At 42.9% G+C, this 20,911-nt stretch overlaps 1 protein-coding gene and 1 pseudogene across 2 annotated transcripts in view; one reads left to right on the top strand and one right to left on the bottom strand.

Annotated features, from left to right (window-relative positions):
* LOC309544853 (uncharacterized protein) lies at nucleotides 1-660 on the top strand. The gene is made up of 2 exons (XM_082243834.1): nucleotides 1-432; nucleotides 551-660. The coding sequence occupies exons 1-2, from the start codon at nucleotides 127-129 to the stop codon at nucleotides 632-634; spliced, it is 390 nt and encodes a 129-aa protein (XP_082099960.1). The 5' UTR covers nucleotides 1-126; the 3' UTR covers nucleotides 635-660.
* A 12,986-nt stretch (nucleotides 661-13,646) lies between these two features.
* The window catches only part of LOC309559395 (claudin-18-like), a 50,081-nt pseudogene continuing 42,816 nt past the window's right edge, over nucleotides 13,647-20,911 (bottom strand). The window contains exons 3-5 of the transcript in view: nucleotides 15,948-16,086; nucleotides 15,705-15,815; nucleotides 13,647-13,792 (exon numbers count right to left, since the gene is read on the bottom strand). The product of the transcript in view is annotated as a claudin-18-like (transcript). The remainder of the gene's footprint in view (nucleotides 13,793-15,704; nucleotides 15,816-15,947; nucleotides 16,087-20,911) is intronic.

Genomic DNA, 20,911 nt, shown 5'->3' on the forward strand with positions numbered 1-20,911 from the left:
GATTCCAGCCTTTCAGTAGCTATCCTTGGTGTTCTGGCTATTCAGAATGTTCTTAACCAAAAGAAAGAGAGAAGGTGAAGATCGTGGAGTAAAGAATGGCTCCTCAACCGTGCAAAGTACTCCCACATGCAACTCATCCGTGAGATTCAGGAAAACAACCCAGATGATTTCCAGAATTATTTGCGAATGGATGATGAGTGCTTCCAGCATCTCCTGTCATCTGTCACTCCCCGGATACAGAAACAGGACACAGCCATGCGTGAGGCCATTAGTGCAGAGCAAAGGCTGATAGCCACCATGCGTTATCTGGCAACAGGGCAAAGCTTGCAGGACTTAAAATTTACCATTGGAATTTCCCCGCAGGCCCTTGGCAAGATCATGCCTGAGACCTGCAAGGCGCTGATCACTGCTCTACAGAATGAATATATAAAGGTAATTTTTATAATTACTCTCAGCTATTACCAATACCAAATGCAATTGTCTAAAATACTAGTTGTTAACTGTTGTCTGTCTGCAGCACACAGATTGAATTTTCTTTTTTTTTTTACAGTTTCCCAAGAACACAGATAAATGGTTGGAGGTAGCCAAAAACGTCCATGAGATGTGGAAATCCCAAACTGTGGAGGTGCAATAGATGGGAAGCATGTTAGGATTACCCCACCTGCCAACTCTGGATCATTTTATTATTTTTATTATAACTATAAGGGATTCTTCAGCATTGTCATGATGGCAGTTGTTAATGCAAAGTATGAATTCCTATATTTAGATTTATCGGTACAAATGGGCGGCACTCAGATGCCAATATTATCAAACATACAGAATTCTATAGGCGCCTCCAGAATGAGACACTTAATTTGCCAAGCAATGCTTAGAATGTGGAAGGTCTGAATTTTGTTTTTATAGCAGACGACGCCTTTGCATTAGGAGAGCATCTACTGAAGCCTTTCCCCATGCGTGGCTTGACCTCAGATCAGAGGATCTACAATTATAGGCTGTGATTTGGATCATCAGAGATACATCCTAAAATACTTCAAAAATGTTTTTAGGAAGCATCTTATATGTCCAGATCCTCTTCATCTGCCACTGCTCCCCTACCACAATTACCGGCAATTACTGGGGGTCAAAATGACAGACAGGAATTGCTTTGTATTGTATAGCAAGAATGGCCGTCAAAATGTAGCTGCTCCTGTGTAAAATGACATTGGCAGATAGTCTGCAGATGTCACTGAGTGACTACAATGTATTTATATATTGTTTTATTGTATTTTAATTTTCATTCATATGTAGATCAAAGGTATTACCTTAGATCTGCATATGACATATGATAGCTGTGATTTTTTTTCCAATAAAATGTTTTCCTATTTAACCCCAAGTTAACCATCATCAGCGCTTATTAACTCCTTTTCCCCTTCATTTCCTGGTTATTATTTTTCTGCTGAGTTTTATGGGTTTTTTTTTTCTATTTTTTTTAACAATAAAATGCACAAAATTAAAAAAAAAAAAAAAAAAAACTTTTTAATTTGAAAATACCTGTCATGCTTTTTACCAGTAACATCATGTTAATGTAGTTTTAAAATAAACAGATGTAGAACAAAATGTATACTTTTTTTTTCAATAAAAAAAAAATTAAAATAAGCTAACACTGGTCAAAACCAAACAAACACATTTTCATTTTTCTTTTTGAATGTAGATTTTATAGAAAATTAAAAAAAAATGTTTGTATAGCAATGTTGCCAAAAACAAGCCTAGTCTTTCTCCCAAAAAACAATGTTGGTATTTGTTATCTTAAGTAACGACAAACGTATCACCAAAAAACAGGCTTGGTTGGAATGTAAAAATTGCTTTGGTCCAAGGGGTATACAATTATACCTTGAATGAGTGTTTCCCCTAGTAATTACCCTGAATGGGTGTTTACATTAAACATTCTTCTTTAACATATAACATAAAACTGATATAAGGTCACCCTAAGAGCCCATCAGAGCTGATTAATGCCTAACTGAGCCTACAGTCCAATAAACGAGCGAAATACATTCCAGGCGCATCAGAACAAAAGCTGTGCAAAGTCTTACCATTTATTTTCTTCAAAAAACATTCAGTCTATGTACTATGTACTATGAATTTATGGCGGCATTCCCCATCCGGGGGGGTACACGTTCCCTGTCTTGGAGTAATTTCTGCCCTACTATCAATCCCTGCTATGTCAGCATAGGAGTATCTGTTCTACTACATGTGTTCTCCATTTTTGGACCTTCATACCCTTTAAGCCTCCATATGTTGCACCCCTGACTGGTACTACAATTTTGGTTATACGGAGACAGGCGTTTGTCCTCCTAAAGATATAACCATTTACCTTTGAACAATTTGGGCGTTTCCCGGCAGCACACTCCAGTAGGAGAGGACCCCCTCGTTATTTGCTATACCTTCCAAGGTCTATTTTACTCATATTGTATCCCCTCATCACCTGGTTATCATCCAGACACTTCTTGTACCAGTAGCTCCAGAGGAAGCTTGCTATGTAAGCGAAACATGTAGGGCAATCTGGCTACATGCAACGTCTGTCTACCAATGCTCACATAGGTGGAACTCAGGGGCGATTGATTAACCCCTTTTGTAATCGTCTTTGAGGCCTATTAATATGTGATGTATTATGTCGCTATTGTTTTCAACAACTCATATGTAGTGTTAACATGTACTATATGTGTGACTATGTGATGTATGTTTATTGAGGTAACACGCCTCTATTATTAAGGTTTCTTATCCTTTTTTCCCTTTCTTTGTTTTGACTTTTAACCATTTTTCAATAAAGCATACAATTTTAATTAACAGTGCCTATAAAGTCTAACATTTTTTTCTCCTCTATTTCCTCATATTCATTGGGATGTGGCACTCTCTTATTCCTACTGCGCCCAAGCTTACTGTGGCTTGGTAGTGCAACAAACAACCCATTTAACATTCAGTCTATGTAGATAAATGGTTCCCAGCCAGCATGCTGCAGAGAATGAACCTCAGTCTCTTTTTGGAATCAATGGTTCTGACATGCCCCCTTCTAAATCAGAGATAGATCACTCTACTCAGTAGGGGGCAGGAGCTTTTCTGATAGCAGAGCTGACAAGGAAATGCAAGTTGTGACTGCAAGATAATGAAGTGTATGGCTATGCATTTCTTTTGATATACCTGAAATATAGTTAGCAAAGGAAAATTCAGCTGGGCTTTAAAAGATTATAAAGCATTATTTAATATGATTTTTTTTTTTTTTTTTTATGTTTATTTACCATTAGCAGTGGCATAGTCTTTTTATTTTAATGTTATCTCAGTAGCTATGTCACTGCATAACTTCTTCCTTTTAGGGGTTATACTGTTAATGGTATGATACCATTATTTCACTTTTGTCATACTATTATTTATTATATACTAGACATTAAGCCCGTTAAATTAACGGGCGCTAGAACATATGTGGTCAAGCATTTGTAAAAACAGACTTGTTCCAGTAAGGCGTACTTTGCTACTAAAGTCAGTTTTTATCTCTGGGTGATCCCTCTTAACTCTGTCTCTCTGATCTCACTGTGCTCTTTCAGATGATCCTTAGTCCCAATTGGTTTGATCCCTACTCTCTGAGTGATCCCTCTCTCTCTCTGGGTGATCCCTCTCTCTCTCTCTCTCTCTGCGTGATCCCTCTTAACTCTGTCTCTCTGCTCTTTTAGATGATCCCTACTCTCTCTCTGGGTGATCCCTCTTAACTCTGTCTCTCTGATCTCACTGGGCTCTTTCAGATGTTCACTAGTCCCAATTGGTTTAATCCATACTCTCTGAGTGATCCCTCTCTCTCTCTCTGGGTGATCCCTCTCAACTCTGTCTCTCTGCTCTTTTAGATGATCCCTACTCTCTCTCTGGGTGATCCCCATTCTCTCTGTGGCTGATCCTCGGTGTAGTCTCCCTGTAGCGCCCCCCTCAGTGTAGTGCCGGTATTGCTCCTCCCCCATCCTCCGGTCACTCACCGTCGTTCTCGGCCCTCACCAGCAGAGACATGCCCTTCAGGTGGTCCACATATCCGGAGGAGACGTGTCCGGTGCCCCAGTCATCCCACTGCCGGTCCTTGTTCAGGGTGTAGACCTTCACCCGCCGTCGGGTGTCCGTCATCCTGGGCGCCCCGTGCAGGCCCAATCCCTGGGCTCTCCTGAAGGCTGCGGGCCGGCCCCAGTCTCCAGCCTCGCCCGACGCTACTGCGGCCTGGACAGCGCCAGGGCCGGACTGGGAATAAAATTCAGCCCCGGAAATAATTTCATACCAGCCCCATAGCATTATTATACCGGCCCAACAGCATAGCGCCATTATTTTCTTGTTAATAAAAGGGAAAATCATGCATTTTAAAGCACATTTGAAGAGTGTATTATATATAGATAAGAAAGATATGAAAGCATGTAGTGCTTCATATATATATATGAGCAAATTCCGGTTAAAGGTGGTAAAAGTGCGGACATGATAAAGGAGATGCAGGGGCTGCGGGCATGGTACAGGAGATGTCGGAGGCTGCGGGCATGGTGCAGGAGATGTCAGAGGCTGCAGACATGGTACAGGAGACGCAGGAGATGCCGGGGCTGCGGCCATGGTACAGGGGATGTAGGAGAAGCAGGGGCTGCGGGCATGGTGCAGGAGATGCAGGGGCTGCGGGCATGGTGCAGGAGATGCAGGGGTTGCGGGCATGGTGCAGGAGATGCAGGGCATGGTGCAGGAGATGCAGGGGCTGTGCGGGCATGGTACAGACATCAGGCGCTGTGCGGGCATGGTACAGACATCAGGGGATGTGCGGGCATGGTACAGACATCAGGGGATGTGCGGGCATGGTATCAGGCGCTGTGCGGGCATGGTACAGACGTCAGGCGCTGTGCGGGCATGGTACAGACGTCAGGCGCTGTGCGGGCATGGTACAGATGTCTGGTGCTGTGCGGGCATGGTACAGACGTCTGGCGCACCACATTGGATATCCAGAGCAGAGATCACACACACACACACCCACAATGGAGGCAGAGTTCAGGCTCCTTACCATTACCAAGAGAAAAAAAACCTAGAAAATGGGACACTCAGCCATAGCATGGATGAAACCGGACTGCTCACTAAGACACTCACTCTCATGACTCTGTGACCTCAGGCTCACCCCTCACCTGCGATCACATGCTTAAGCTAATGGAGCGTGAAGTCTCATCGTCTGTGTGGGAGAGGGATCGTCGGCGCCGTGACAGCCAGCTCACCTCAGTAACTTTATGCACCAGCACCGCCGTGAGGCAGAAAGAGACGGACGGTCACGGACCTTCATTCTGGAGGGCAGCAGGAACCAGAGAAGCAGCCCCAGCCGTGCTTGAGAATCCCGGCCACTGCTCACTGCCTGGTGTCCCCGCCCTCTCTAGCCTGGCCTGGCCCAGAATGTCAGTCACAGCGCCGCCATCTTCCCCGCGGCCCTCCTACCGCCCGCCCCTCCGCACAGACACCCCCCCTGCAACTCCAATCCTCGCCCCTTACCACTTACTCATCGAATCCTCTTCATCTTCTTCCACTGTCTTCACCTCTGAAACTCCTCCATAACTAACACAGCAGTTTAACCCCGACCCCCAACGGCTGTCCGTGGTGCACATGCGCAGTAGCGCAACATCACGGACACAGGGAATCTAGAGTCTGGACGCAGGGACACTTGTATTTTATTAATATAGATACACTTTCATTTTAAAACCTAACTAATACAATGCTTTATTCTAGGTAATCAGATTTTTTTTTTTTTAAACTAATTTTAAATGAATTTCTCTTTGAGTAATGTTAAAAATAAGATAACATGCTTTCTAGAACTATCACAAATCAGGGCAGCAGAGAAAAAAAAATTCTGAATACAGTTCTATCTTATCCAATATTTATGTTAACATGGAAAAGTACAGGACTTTTTTTAAATGAAATCCATCTTTATTCAAAGAACAGGAGTAGAATTGCAAATTAAATGGTAGTGATATTCCATAGAAGCTCACTGATTGTATCTATACATATAAAGTACAAGTGTCTCTGCGTCCAGTCCTTGTGTCCGTGGGATTGCGCTACTGCGCATGTGCCCCATGGACAGCCGTTGGGACTTGGAGCGCAGAGACTTTGGGCGGCCGGGCGAAACTGTTGAAGCAGCGGGTGTGCGCGGGCACGTGGCGGGTGCGCGCTCGCGTGGACTTACTGCTAAGCGGCAGCGGCCTTTACAAGTGGCGGCGGGCGAGCGATGTCACGCGAGAGCCACTCGGTCAGCTCTGCGCATGTCCCCGATGTTGCTAGGGCAACAGGGACGCTATGCGCAGAGCTGGCTACGTCATGCGGCTCTCGCGTTGTTAGAAAAAAAGAACGAGATAAGCGAGAGCCGCTCAGTCAGCTCTGTGCATGTCCCCGACGTTGCTAGGGCAACAGGGACGCAGAGCTGACAGAGGCTCTCGCTTAACTGGAACAAGTCTGCTTTTACAAATGTTTGACCACATATGTTCTAGCGCCCGTTAATTTAACGGGCTTAATGCCATAAAAGAGAGTTTGGGACTTTAAATGAGGTGAAAAATCACCTCCATCCCGGTTCAGTTGCATAAGGGGGGGGGTTTGAGACTTTAAATGAGGCGTGTGACTCGGCCATAATAGTAAATTATAGTAATAATTTTATTGCATAAATGCACATGTATAAAGCAGGTATATATTAAATAAAAATACAATAAATATGAGCTGAAGTACATACATCAAGATTGCACAATACAACAACCAAAATTGGACAAAAATAATTGTATGACAGTAACCCATAGTATTGATAGTACTCTGCATCAAGAAAGCTCGACGCGTTTCTGTGGACTGTGTTCCACTTCATCAGGAGCATGTGATGCAAATCTGCAAAGAATAATTGTACAGTAGTATCTTGCAATAAAAATGAAAAAATGCAGTAGAAAAAATGAAAATAAAATAAAATTGAAAATGGTGTTTTGCCCAGATCTACTTACAGGGCAGCTCAAATCTTGAGAATCACATGGGTGCACAATGCCGGGGACTGCCAACAAGCCGGTCTTACCGGGAGCTAAGGGGACGCAAAGAGATGGGCGAAAGCAGGCATGAACATGGCACATGAAAATAAGGAGAGAAAGTGGTGTAGAAAGGAAAATGAGGTGAAAATAAGCAATGAAAAAAGGTGTTGATATTGGGACATACCTAGGATCTCCATGTTTATAACCTTGACCACCTGTGAGGGAAACTTATTTTGCATTGCACACTTTTTACCTATTTTTGTATGTATTTTTTAAGAGTTTTGTTATAATATATAATTAAAAAAATAAAAGTTTTTAAAGTTTGTAGGTTTATAACAGTGGTGAGAAACTAGTTAAAAAGATCTGGACGAGGTGTTTCACCTTTACATCACAAAATATCAGAATCCTTTACAATTTAAAATGATTTAGACACACATTGAGGAATTAATTATACGAAATGAGTAGAGACTGTTCATTTACAATGTTAATGTAATTATGGTCTGCCATACATGGTTCAAATTTTGGTTTCTTTCAACAGGAAGCGGCCGAGATTTGAACCGTTAATGGACAGGCTGAATGTTCCAAGTTGATCAATGGATCATCTAGGGTGCAACCAGTCTGCCAGGTTCTTCTGAGATTATAACTAGCGGCTACTATAGCCACTAGCGATAATCACTGTCATCTCCCAGTGGGGACGGCTTCCCCCCCTGCCGAGAGAAGACAATGGCCTGGCAGGAGGGATTCCCGCATCAACACTGTCTATGTTGATGGGGGGGAATCAAGCAAAAATGTTTCTTGCAACCCATGGTTCCAGAAAATAAATGTGCTTGGTGTATGGCTGACCTAAGTAATTGAAGTGAAGCTGTGTTCACCTTGAATACCCAATAACGGGCAGGGATTTTTTATGGCAAATGACCAGACAATTGAAGTGTGCAGCTTCTCTTTATTTCCATTGGTAGGGAAACTGTCTTTAAATAAATTCAATAAAGTTAAATTAATTGGGCTGTTATATTTCGGTGCACCTTCTAATGAATAAAAGCTAAAAAGGCAAGCTAGCCCTGCAATATCTGCAAAATATTCACATGGGAAATAATCAATTTAGGAGTTGAGCACTAAATACAATAAGTTTTGCAATGTTTCTGTAAACATATTTTAAACCCCAAGGGGCAATTTCTCATTATTTTGCTAAAATAAATTCATATTAGAAAACATTTTAAATGCAACTTTGACTTTTAAAATATACTGCATCTAAAGGAACAGAAAAAAGTACATCATTAGAGCTTGTGAACTAGCAAAACATTAAGTAAAAAGTATAAAATGGTTTATATACAGTATTTATTACTAACATACCTTGGAGATATTATGAGAGATTACATGTATTACAGTACTAGGGTACCTTGGAGATCTATGAGAAATCTGATGTTTTTCAATGGTGTTGCCTTGCTTCGGAAGGGGGGTAGTCTTATACGGCGAGTATAGCCCAAAACCTATGTTTTAACTTGAAAATGAGGGGGGTCGCCTTATACGCCCAGTCATCTTATACGCCGGAAAATACGGTACTTCTATCTAAAACAAATGTCCCAGCAACTATCTATAACAATAGGGGTGGTTACCAAGTATTTAATATGTTGAGGGAGTAAATTCAACACAAATAAAAACTTCCATAGATAGAATTTATGTACATGTAACTTGTAATTATTTACCCTTTTGGAATGGAATTTAAAATATATAAACTTGGGGGGCGTGGCCGAGCAGGGCATGTGACGGACGCGCATCACGGAGCTCCCGCCTCTTACCTTGTCACCAATCCTTCCTCCGGTAATCTACCTGCCGTTGATTGCTGCAGATTGTCTCCTCTCTCCCTGGGGAACCTGCCGTTACCTTCCGCGCCCCGCTACTCGCCATGATGACCCGGAAAAGCCGGGAAGAGACTGCCAGCCTGGAGGCCCAACATGGTGCTGCAGCCTCCACGCTGAAGGGGACGCCGCTCACTGCGGAAAAGGGCAAGGATCAAGGCGGTAAGCCGGGTAAAACCCGCAAGGAGGGCACTAAAGACATGCTCTACTATGCTCAAAAACTTACATATGCCCAGGTCACATGCTCTCAGAGTGGGGGCGGTGAGGAGGGCTCCGTTGAACCATCGATGGAGTCAGGCCTGGCTGCTGATCCTGTACTCACTATACCCCCTAGAGATGAGGCCCTGGGAGATGAGGGAGACTTGCTGGAAGGGGATCCGCAGCCCACCCTAGGCCAAATACTGGCGGCAGTACGGCAATGCACAGCCTCGGTCAACACCGTTAAGGAGGGGCTGGGGGGGCTTACAGAGGAGGTCTCCCTGCTACGCCACGATCTTCAGAGGATGCGGGAGCGCACCACAGCAGTGGAAGGCCGCATCAGTGAGGTGGAAGATCGATTACCCCCCATTATTACAGAGACCCGTGCCACCACGTCCCTTGCTAGAGCCCTGCAGGATAAAACTGATGACATTGAAAACCGTCTCAGACTCAATAACATCAGAATTGTGGGGCTCCCCGAGAAGGTGGAGGGAAGGGACCCCACGGAATTTGTGGAGACCTGGCTTCTGGAGACCTTTGACAGGGAGGCCTTCTCCCCCCTATTTGATGTGGAACGGGCCCATCGCACTCCTACACGGGCCATACCTGGCAATGCGCCCCGTCCTATGTTGGCACGTTTACTACATTATTGTGACCGTGAGAAGGCCCTGCGCCTGGCTAGGGAGAAGGCTGTGCTTAAGTTTAATGGGGTTCGGGTGTCTATTTATCCGGATTTTTCAGCGGAGGTCCAAAAGAAACATGCTAAATTCCAGGAGGTCAAACAACGCCTGCAGAAGGTGCAACTGCCGTACGCCATGCTTTACCCTGCGGGTGACTGCAAGGGGTCAAACCCACTTCTTCAACACTGCTGGCGAAGCTGCAGAGTAGCTGGATGTTAATGAACCGTCCCTGAGGGTGAGACAACGTGAGGCAGCTGATCCTCACGTTGTCCTCAGTTCTTTTCCTACCTTTAAGGCCCCAGGGGACGACGGGTTACCTATGGAGGTTCATCAGACCTACTCTGACTCTTTACTGCCACGACTGCTGCGTGTCTTCAATGAGGCTCTTTGCTGCGGTCGTCTGCCTGCATTCATGTCTGGAGCCAGTATTATCTTGCTTCTGAAACCAGATAAGGCCCCGTTGGACCCGAACTCGTACAGACTGATTTCTCTATTACAATCTGACGTGAAAATACTGGCCAAGGTTCTCGCCTGTAGCCTGAACACGTTGGTTGACACCATTGTTCATGACGACCAAGCGGGGTTCATGCCTCAAATCTACAGCTGTCAATCTTCGCAGATTGTAGGTTAATATGCAGACTAGGGCGGACAATATGGGCTCTAGGGCCCTCTTGTCCCTCAATGCTAATAAAGCTTTTGACAGTGTGGAATGGGGGTACCTATGGGCGGTGCTGGAGAAGTTTGGTAAGGGAGGGGGGCAGGCAGTCGGCACTGTTTCACCTGGAGAGGGGGACTAGGCAGGGATGCCCCTTGTCCCCTCTACTGTTCGCCCTGGCCATAGAGCCCCTGGCGGCACGAATCCGGGCCAGTGCCTCGGTGGTGGGCTTTCAGTATGGGACCTTGCATGAAAAAAATACTATTATATGCAGATGACATGTTGCTGCTCCTGGGAGAAACGGGTGTTCCTCTCTCCGAGCAGTGATGTGTATCATTACTGATTTTGGTGGCTTCTTGGGACTTACCATCAACTGGTCTAAGTCGGCCTTGCTGCCGCTGGACCGGGGGCTGGATCCCCAGCTGTCCACCTTTTGCCCAGTACAGGTGGTGCAGCAGTTCAGGTACCTCGGAGTGGTAATCTCGGCTACTATTACGGACTACTGTCGCCTGAATCTATTCCCACTTCTGACGAGATTTAGGGACAAAGTGGCCATTTGGTCAAAATTATGGCTTTCAGTGGCAGGGCGGGCAAATCTGGTGAAGATGATTTTAATGCCCCAGCTCCTATACTTTCTTCATAATGCCCCAGTAGTGATCCCATTGAAACTGTTTTGGCTGGTGAACTCCATCTTCCATTCATTATTATGGCGGTCGGGTGTAGCCAGAATTTGACTGGAACAGTTGTATAGGCCCAAGGACAGGGGAGGACTTGCTTTTCCCAGTCCTTGGCTCTACTATTTGGCGGCGCAGCTGCAGCACTTGCTAAGGGCCCTCCGGGTGGGGGACCGGGACAGTGGGGACTCCACGATTAGAGTTCTGCTTCATGAGGTTGCTGCTCACAGTGTACCTGAGGCATTGGAGTCACGGCTCTTTTTGAACTCCAACAGGTTATTCCCTACTTCTAGATTGATCCACAAGGTCTGGGTTAAGGTGAAGCAGCTACAAGGGGTTACTGGCTTTACTGACTATAGCCTGCTCTGGGATAATTTGACATATCCGGAGCTGGCTAAGTTGCAGTGTGCAGCTCGGTGGAAGATGCGGGGAGTTACCCACCTTAAACAAGTGTTTAGCCATGGACTTTGCTCAGCTCAGCACAAGATACAACCTGCTCCTGGGCATGTTGTTCTCTTATTTGCAGCTGAGACATGCAGTACAGGCACAGCCCTCTTTGCTGTGTCCGGAACTGTCCCCGACCCCGGTATTTGCTATGATGAGATGATATGACTTGACTAAAGGGTTTATTTCTCAATGCTACTCTATGCTACTGACCTTATACTTGGATAAGTTTCCTAGCCCAGCTAAAATTCACTGGGAGAAAGATGTAGGGGACCTTAGTGACGATCAGTGGGATGATGCACTGGAATCAGTGCGCTATTGCTCTTTGAGCGTGGCGCAGCGGCTCTCGCAACTATACATACTCCTCAGGATGCATCGCACCCCCCTCCGACTTCATAGGATGGGTCTCAGGTTGGACTCCTTGTGCACCAGGTGTAAAAGAGATTGTATTGTAGGGACCTCATCCACCTCCTGTGGCGTTGCCCCAAGCTCCACAGCTCTTTGACGGCGGTGGTCCGGACTATTAATACTGCATTTTTACTGTTGGTACCGACGGATCCAAAACCGTGCCTTCTTGGTATAGTAGAGGAATTTACACCAGATGCCAACGTTTGGTTGGCACTGTCTAGGGCTCTGTTTCAGGCCCGTAAGCTCATTTTGCAGCACTGGACGTCCATGTCCCCACCCACGTTGGAGATGTGGGTGCAGGCCATGGGATCTACTCTGCGTTGTGAGGGCATGATATATCAACACAGAGGTGTACCAATAAGATACGAAAAAATCTGGGGTGGGTGGCTGGCACAACCAGGCCTGGCCCCTGCAGACTTGATCCTGGACCGTTTGTTACAATGAGCCTGGCCCCTGCAGACTTGATCTTGGACCGTTTGTTACAATTATACTTTGTTTTCTTGTCGTGGTGGAGGTGGGGAGGGGGTTGTATGTTGTGCCCGGGGACCATATTTGGGTGATTGGCTGTATTTTGCTGGGGATGTGCTTATCTGGGAATGCTTTACATAATTTCGTTTAAATGTCTATTCTCTCTTTGCAAGGGAGTTCGTTTTGTGAAGCCTGTGAATTCTTGTTTTCTTCAATAAACTTTGTTTCTGATTTTAAAAAAAATATATATAAACTTGCCTAAATTGATTAGATGCTTGAAACACATCCATTGTGCGGAGTCTGAAAATGGAAATTACAATGCATCTCTCTTCTTCAAGTTTAACAAATATCATAGCTGTGTTTTCTTCCTGTCCTGTTGCATAATTAAAAAACAGCATGCAAATGCTTTTAAATTAACAGGACTTTTTTTAAAATTATTTTAACTCAGTTGGCTGTTAAAAAGGAGCACTGACTAATGTTTTTTTAAAAAAGCCCATAGTTACCTGCACTGTTACAGCCAATGTTTTAACTTTTTTGGTTTAGGATAGAGTAGTAAAAAGTCAGAATTTCCCAATAAGACAGAATTCCACTCATTTTTTTTTTTTACACGCAAGACCAATAAAAAAAATAAATAAAAAGGGGAAAAATGTCTCAAAAAGCAATACAATACTTACAGATGTTTTACTAAAAATCTGCTGCTACACGAACAATTTTCGGATTAGTTCAAATCATAATCTTTCCCCACTCCAAACAAAACCAATAATGAGACATTTTTGTGTGGCATTAATGGCACACCTACAGATAGGTGCACAGCTGTTGTGTTCTTGTTTTACAATATGCTGCATGTATATATATATATATATATACACATACACACACATATATATATATATATATATTATATATATATATATATATATATATATATACAGTGTATATATATATATATATATATATATACTGCTTATGTTAATAAAAATTCCTATTCCTATATGTTCATTTGAGAACTTAGTTGGTATGGTCTAGAATAGAATATTACTTGTGCAACTAAGTGATAAAACAACTAGCGTGATTTATTACTATGTAATAGAATGTAATTTTAATTGCACACATAAAGGCTTTCATATTATAAGCTGCCAAATGTTTTCTGTTTTGTGCCCTAATTAAACACATTTCTGAATAAAGGCTCTTTAGTTTTCATTATAAAACAGTCAAGTTTCAGTAGACTAATGGGGACAAATGAAAGGTTACACATAGTCATATTTTGATGGGTAGCTTTTGCCATCCTTGCTTTTTCGAGACTCATTGTATATAGACTTCTTGCTCGTATCCTCATGCTAATATCTTGTATCCTGGGCTTTTGGCTGACACATGATAGGAAGCTGCTTTGTAACTGCATGAAAAAGACACATTATTACAGACATGAATAAAAACATATACAGTCCAGTATTCAGATCTAAAGAAAATAGAGCTAACATCTACCAAGCTGCCACTATTTCTTTGAAGGTTCATCTATAATGCTTTATTTAGCACCTTATTCTCATATGTCATGTTTTCCAATATAAATAGTTTTCAATTACTGAATGAAGTTAAAATGAACCAATTGGCTATAACACAATTCATCTCAGTGCTTTACAACATTAGGTGATTAAGTGATACAAAAAAGGTAGCAAATGTGGGGGATGAGATGATGAAGAAATTGAAAGTACAGATGTTATCGCGTTTCCCCGAAAATAAGACCGGGTCTTTGAAAGATTGTATTAACATGCCTTATTATATTTCATATATATTTCAGCTTATGCCCATTTGTCAATGGAAGGTGGGCCCTTGCATTTACATAGTAACGAGCCAGGCTAACACTCATTCATATAACCCTGGATATCAGACAGCTGTATTTTGCATTTAGACGACATGTTAAACACCTTTCCATTCATTCATTTGGACACTTGACAAAGTTAAGTCTGCGCATAGAGATTACTGACACCACCCATAAACATTTGACAATTGCTTACATTAACACATGACAGCTGAAATACAGACAGAGCGACTCGCCCACAAAACACAGATTCAGATACAAGAACACCTCATATTGACACAGATGCATAGCGAAAACAAAAGCCCTTTCATGTACTGTTCTGTGAGATATGTGCTATTGTTAATTTGACTGATGAATTGTAACCAGTTTGGAGCAGTCTTTCCCGCTCAAAACGTGCCTTAAATATGAGCGAAACTTGCAATAAAATCAAGTTGTGTCTGCGCTAAGTTTGAGTGCTATGTGTCGTCATAACTCTTGGCCGGATGAGGGACAATTCACTATCTAGGGGGGGTTAGCAACTGAAGGGCTGTATATCATCTTGTAATTGCCTCCTGACGAGATTTGAGCTAACAGTCTTATAAAAATTTTGGCTACAAAACACACACTAGGGTTAATTTTCAGGGGAGGTCTTATTTATTTATCTCTTTCTATGTTCTAAAAAACCTGGAATAAAACAATAAAATGTTTTTAAAAAAGTTCCTGTGTCCCCTGTCTTCTCTCCCGCTCTCCCCCTATCAGCTCAGGAGTCAGCATTATGACATTCTGTAATCCCAAAAATAAACCTTGGTTAACGTATTGTAAAATTATGTAATCGGTTTTGTAATATAATGTGCCGTGTGTCTCCTTTTGTAACTTTATTGTGGCAAATACCTTATTTTCAGCGCTGCTGGGTGCTCACGTGACCCGCCGGAGCTCTTCTTCCCCGCTCCAAGCACTGAAGAGGGAGAGGCAGCTGACCTCAGCCGGGAGGAGAGGAGAAGATCTCAGAAGGGTCACGTGAGCGCCCAGCAGTGCGGTAAATAAGGTATTTGCCACAATAAAGTTACAAAAGGAGACACACTGTACATTATATAACTCAGGGATGACTAACCTTTGGCACCCCAGATGTTTTGGAACTACATTTCCCATGATGCTCAACTACACTTGCGAGTTCATGAGCATCATGGGAAATGTAGTTCCAAAACATCTGGGGTGCCAAGGTTCGTCATCACTGATATAACCTTTTTACAAAATAGATTACATGTTTTTACAACAACTTTAACTAGGGCTTATATTCGGGTAGGGCTTATATTGCAGCCATTCCCGAAAATAATGCTAGGTCTTATTTTCGGGGTAGGGCTTATTTTCAGGGAAACAGGGTAGGTGGAGGCAGGATAGGTTATCCTGAAAATAAAAGTTTTCAGGGATCACCCAAAAGTGTATAGAGTTGGAGATAGTCGGACAGATTGTGGTAGGAAATTTATTTTGTGTATTGTTTAGGGTGACTTACGTAGTCTTTTCAGGCATTAGACCTCTGCATGCAATGCACATCATGACACCACCAATCAATGTAATACCACCAGCAACCCATCCAACGAATAAAGCAGAACCAAAACTGTATCTGTTGAAAGTGTACAAAAATATGTGTTAGAAAATGCATATGCTTATGTTTATAGAGAATTGGTGTGGTCATTATTACAGGCAGCAATCCTTTCTTACAATCTTACAATACATAGATTTTAAATAGGCATACCTTGTCCGGAAAATCTGCATGCCTCCCATTCCTCCCATGCCACTGATGGCTATACCTGTGAACATGCTTGATGTGGGCATCCAGAAGTCAGTCACCAACATATTGGCAAAGACAGACACACCAATTATTGAACAGAGACCTTAGAAAAAAATAAGGGGAAGACAATGAGTAAAATGTAAAGTCATATCATTTTTTATATAATTATAAAGGGGAAATAAACTGTATCTGAGCACCACAAACTGAAAACGCTATTTATTCATTTTTACTGTTGAAAACAAACTCACTCATGCATTCATGTCTCCATGCTTTATTTTTCGAGAAATCACTTTGAATTCCTCTGCCCCCCCCCCCCCCCCGAATTTCTAGCTGTGGCCATCTTGAGTAATTGCAAATGATTTATGTAGCATTCACTTCCTGGAATCTGCCTGCCCAGGCACAAAAAATCAGGCAGGAGGGTGTGCTTAGCTGAGAAAACTCCTCCTCCCTCCTCCTCCACAGAAAAGAAAAAGAAATGTCCATGAAGACTCCTGGAATATATGACTTCTTTTTTTTTTTAGCCTAGGACAGAAACCAAGAAGCAAGGCAAACATTTAAAAAAAAAAAAGTTAAACAAGTAGATAAATTACTTGTTGGCTAAAAATGTGCAAATGGAATATTAAAGTGCTATGTGCTTACCAAAATAAATGTGCAACTTGGTGCAAACACAAGAAATGGTATTTTCACCGTAGTGCCGAGTGGATTGTACCATCTATGTGTCACTCATCGGATGTTAACAACCATTGGTTAGTGACAAGTGCAAAAAGTGCTATTGTGCAAATAAGTGAATAGACAATATAAACTTTTTATTGTGGCCTCCTATTGCAGAGGAAACTAACATCCGTGATGAGTTTTATAAAACAATAAATGCAATATAAAGTGAAAATAAATAGCGCCTGTTTGCCCGTGCTGAGAGTGAGGAGTGCTAATACCGCTGGTAAAGCACTTACCAATAACCTCTCCCTTTTCACTTGGTTTACTGTTTCTCCCTCCTCCTGATGCCTGCAAGAGCTTTAGTACTAGTTGTTCCACAGATATCGTGGGGCGTGCATCTAGGGAGTCAGTATACAAAAGACCAAGAGAGCTTCCATTGCGTAGTATAATACAACATTGAGGGAAAAATAGTAGCGACTCACTGTTTAGGAAGTTCACCGTCAGCTTGTTAGTGGATCTCCAGCGTGCGGCCGCGCGGTGCTTCCGCATTCCACCGGCCAGAGCCACCTAACCAGAAGTGACGTATGACGCTGCTTGCCGCTCTACGCGTTTCGTCACTGTGATGTCATCTGGGGCGGTACTAGGCTACGTACTCCCGGAGTTTAAATAGACCTCCGTATCCTAGCAACCATTGTAGGTACCTCCGCCATCTTGGCACCCTCACGCGAGTCATACCGGCAGGCATCTTGGTACCTCTGAATGTTTTGTTATCTGGTCAACACATACCGGATACGGGGTTTGTTTACATCATGTGAACTTCCTTTAGCAGCGGTCCCCATATGTTAGAATGCATACATCTCATGAACTTAAAAGTGACAGTGGTTGGTGAAAACATAAAAACGTGCCATAAAGTGCTGAGAGATGTGCCGTGTGGGTAAATCCGCTTGCATTAAACATAAAATTAAAATTAAAGATAAAAAACTCCGGCCGCACGCTGGAGATCCACTAACAAGCTGACGGTGAACTTCCTAAACAGTGAGTCGCTACTATTTTTCCCTCAATGTTGTATTATACTACGCAATGGAAGCTCTCTTGGTCTTTTGCATACTGACTCCCTAGATGCACGCGCCACGATATCTGTGGAACAACCAGTACTAAAGCTCTTGCAGGCATCAGGAGGAGGGAGAAACAGTAAACCAAGTGAAAAGGGAGAGGTTATTGGTAAGTGCTTTACCAGCGGTATTAGCACTCCTCACTCTCAGCACGCGCAAACAGGCGCTATTTATTTTAACTTTATATTGAATTTATTGTTTTATAAAACTCATCACGGATGTTAGTTTCCTCTGCAATAGGAGGCCACAATAAAAAGTTTATATTGTCTATTCACTTATTTGCACAATAGCACTTTTTGCACTTGTCACTAACCAATGGTTGTTAACATCCGATGAGTGACACATAGATGGTACAATCCACTCGGCACTACGGTGAAAATACCATTTCTTGTGTTTGCACCAAGTTGCACATTTATTTTGGTAAGCACGTAGCACTTTAATATTCCATTTGCACATTATTTGCCAACAAGTAAGCACTGTGCACTTTTATTTGGGATCACACTCAACAAAGTGATTTGCTGTACAAGGTGGTAGCGCCCCATACCAACACCTCCTGACCCCCCACATTTTTTACCCTTGCGGTAAGTTGGAGGCAGCATAACCATCTGATCCCCACAATTTTTAAACACATTATTGGTTCGGTATTTGTGTTGCTTTCCGTAGCGCGGGTGCACCCCAATCTTTAATTTACCAAGTAGATAAATTATACCTTCCTATAGACTTACTAATGCTAGTAGCATAAGGATTAAAAATAGTAATCGTTGTTTGAGAGAGTTTAGTTCTGCTTTAGGTGTTCTTTTTTTATCTGTACTGCTCACCATAAGTATACAGTTATTCACTGATTTATTTTGGAAACTGCATGCCTTATCTAGTATGGTAAACTTTCTAGGTTTCAGATTAGAAAACTGTTTAACCACTTAAGCCCCGGAAGATTTTACCCCCTTCCTGACCAGGGGGTATTTTGCGATTCGGCACTGCGTGACTTTAACGGACAATTGTGCGGTCGTGCGACGCTGTACCTAAACGAATTTGACGTCTTTTTTTTCCCACAAACAGAGCTTTCTTTTGGTGGTATTTGATCACCTGTGCGATTTTTTGATCATGCGCTATAAACAAAAAAAAGAGCGACAATTTTGCAAAAATAACAATATTTTTCACATTTTTTTATATGAAATTCCCCCCAAAAAAAAAAGTAAAAATCAAAATTTTTTTAACATTTTCGGCCAATTTGTTTTATGCTACATATGTTTGGTAAAAAAATAAAAATAAATCGCAAAAAGCGTATTTTGATTGGTTTGCGCAAAAGTTATCGCGTTTACTAACAAAGGGAAAGATTTTTGTCATTTTTGTTGTTTTTTTTTTTTTAACGCGTAATGGCGGCGATCTGCGATTTTTTTTTTTCGGTACTGCGACATTGGGGCGGACAGATCGGACCCTTGACTGACATTTTTGACACTTTTGGGGTTACCAGTGACATTTCTACAGTAATCAGTGCTATACATATGCACTGTTACTGTAAAATTACACTGGCAGTGAAGGGGTTAACTTTTTTTTTGAGAGGGAGGGGTTGTGTGTGTCCCTAGGAGTGTGATTCTAACTGTGATTGGCTATGGCTTGAGGTGTAGGAACAGTGATCAATGGTCCTACATAGTAGAACCGTATGATCACCATTCCTACACAGGGGAGAATGACAGGCGGCTTGTTTACATCGGGTCCGCCAGTCACACGCGCGGGGGGGGGGTCCGTGACCGCGCGGGAGCGCGCCTCCCCAGAGCCTCACAGGCTAGTGACGTACCTATACGTCACTTTGCCTGTGAGGGGCTGACCGCCGCAGTATATGTACTTGTACGGCAAGTGGTTAATGTACAATATGTAAGTGCAGTTCTTTGTTTGGTACCCAAACTTGTAACATGTGTAACCCCATGGAAAATGGCAATCAAGCTAAGGAATTGTAAATCTCTCTGCAGATATAATAAATGCTGGCTATTAAGAGTCTAATTTCTTTTTTTTTTTTTTAGGCGATATGAACTATTGCAAATGCATATTTTGCTTTGTTAACTTCCTCCAACAGGTGGTGCTCTAAGCTCCATTCTTTATTTTTTTCTAGGTTTTTTTTTTTTTTTTTTGCTTTGTTGAAAAATAAACAGCTGGTAAAAAATTACCCCAAGCTGAAAATCACACACAAACATAAAAAAAATTATATATATATATATATATAATAAAAAAAGAATACAAATCAGTTTATTAAACATATAAACATACCAAGAATTTAAATAAAATTGACCTGACACCAATATAGTTACCCCTTTGCAAAGAACCTGTCACCTATATTTATCAAGCGTTCTGGGAACCTATGAATTAGTGGTGCCTCAATGGTGTAATCAATTTGATTTAAATGCGCACTGGTAACTCACAGTTGGAACATAAATAGGTAAATCTAACTGGGTGATGTGAGGCAATACAGGTTGTATGAGACCGTTACTCTATTAGGCCTTGATAAAAGAAGCCTAATAGAGTTACGTATGTGTTGGCTGAAGCAAGAATGTCCCTCAGACATTCTTCCCTCTAACTCAGTGGTGGCGAACCTATGGCACGCGTGCCACAGCTGGCACGCAGAGCCCACTCTGTGGGCACGCGAGGAAGAAGAGCGCACACTGATCGGACATCCTATACGAAGTATATTTCCTCCACACTGCACTCCTCCTCCCATAGAACTACATCTCCCACATGGCTCTGGGGCCAGGGGATGATGTATCTGGGATGGGCATGGTCAAGACAAGGCGGTGCTGCCGGGTTAGATGAAGTCACATCGACAATGGACGCCAGAGCCCGGTAAGATTCCAATAGGCTGGTCTCACCTGCAGCCTGCTGCTGTTTATGGTCTCAGAAATTGCCCTCCCCACTTATTAGATACTCTGCTCAGGGCCAGTGAAAGGGGGGTACATAGGGGAATGGTGTAGCAGGATGGAAGTAAAATTACAGGACGCTGCACTGTGTCTCTCCTTCCAGCAGCTGAAGGGCAGCTTCTTCTCCTGCCAGCTTTTAGCTGCTGGAAGGAGAGACACAGTGCAGCTTCCTGTAATTTTCCTCCTGTCCCTGAGCCCTTCACTATTTCTGCCCAGTGCTGCTACAGTTTGATTCATAAAAAAAAAAATAGGAAAG

This window comes from Pelophylax lessonae (assembly GCF_965119305.1).
Source record: "Pelophylax lessonae genome assembly, chromosome: 1".
Taxonomy (NCBI): domain Eukaryota; kingdom Metazoa; phylum Chordata; class Amphibia; order Anura; family Ranidae; genus Pelophylax; species Pelophylax lessonae.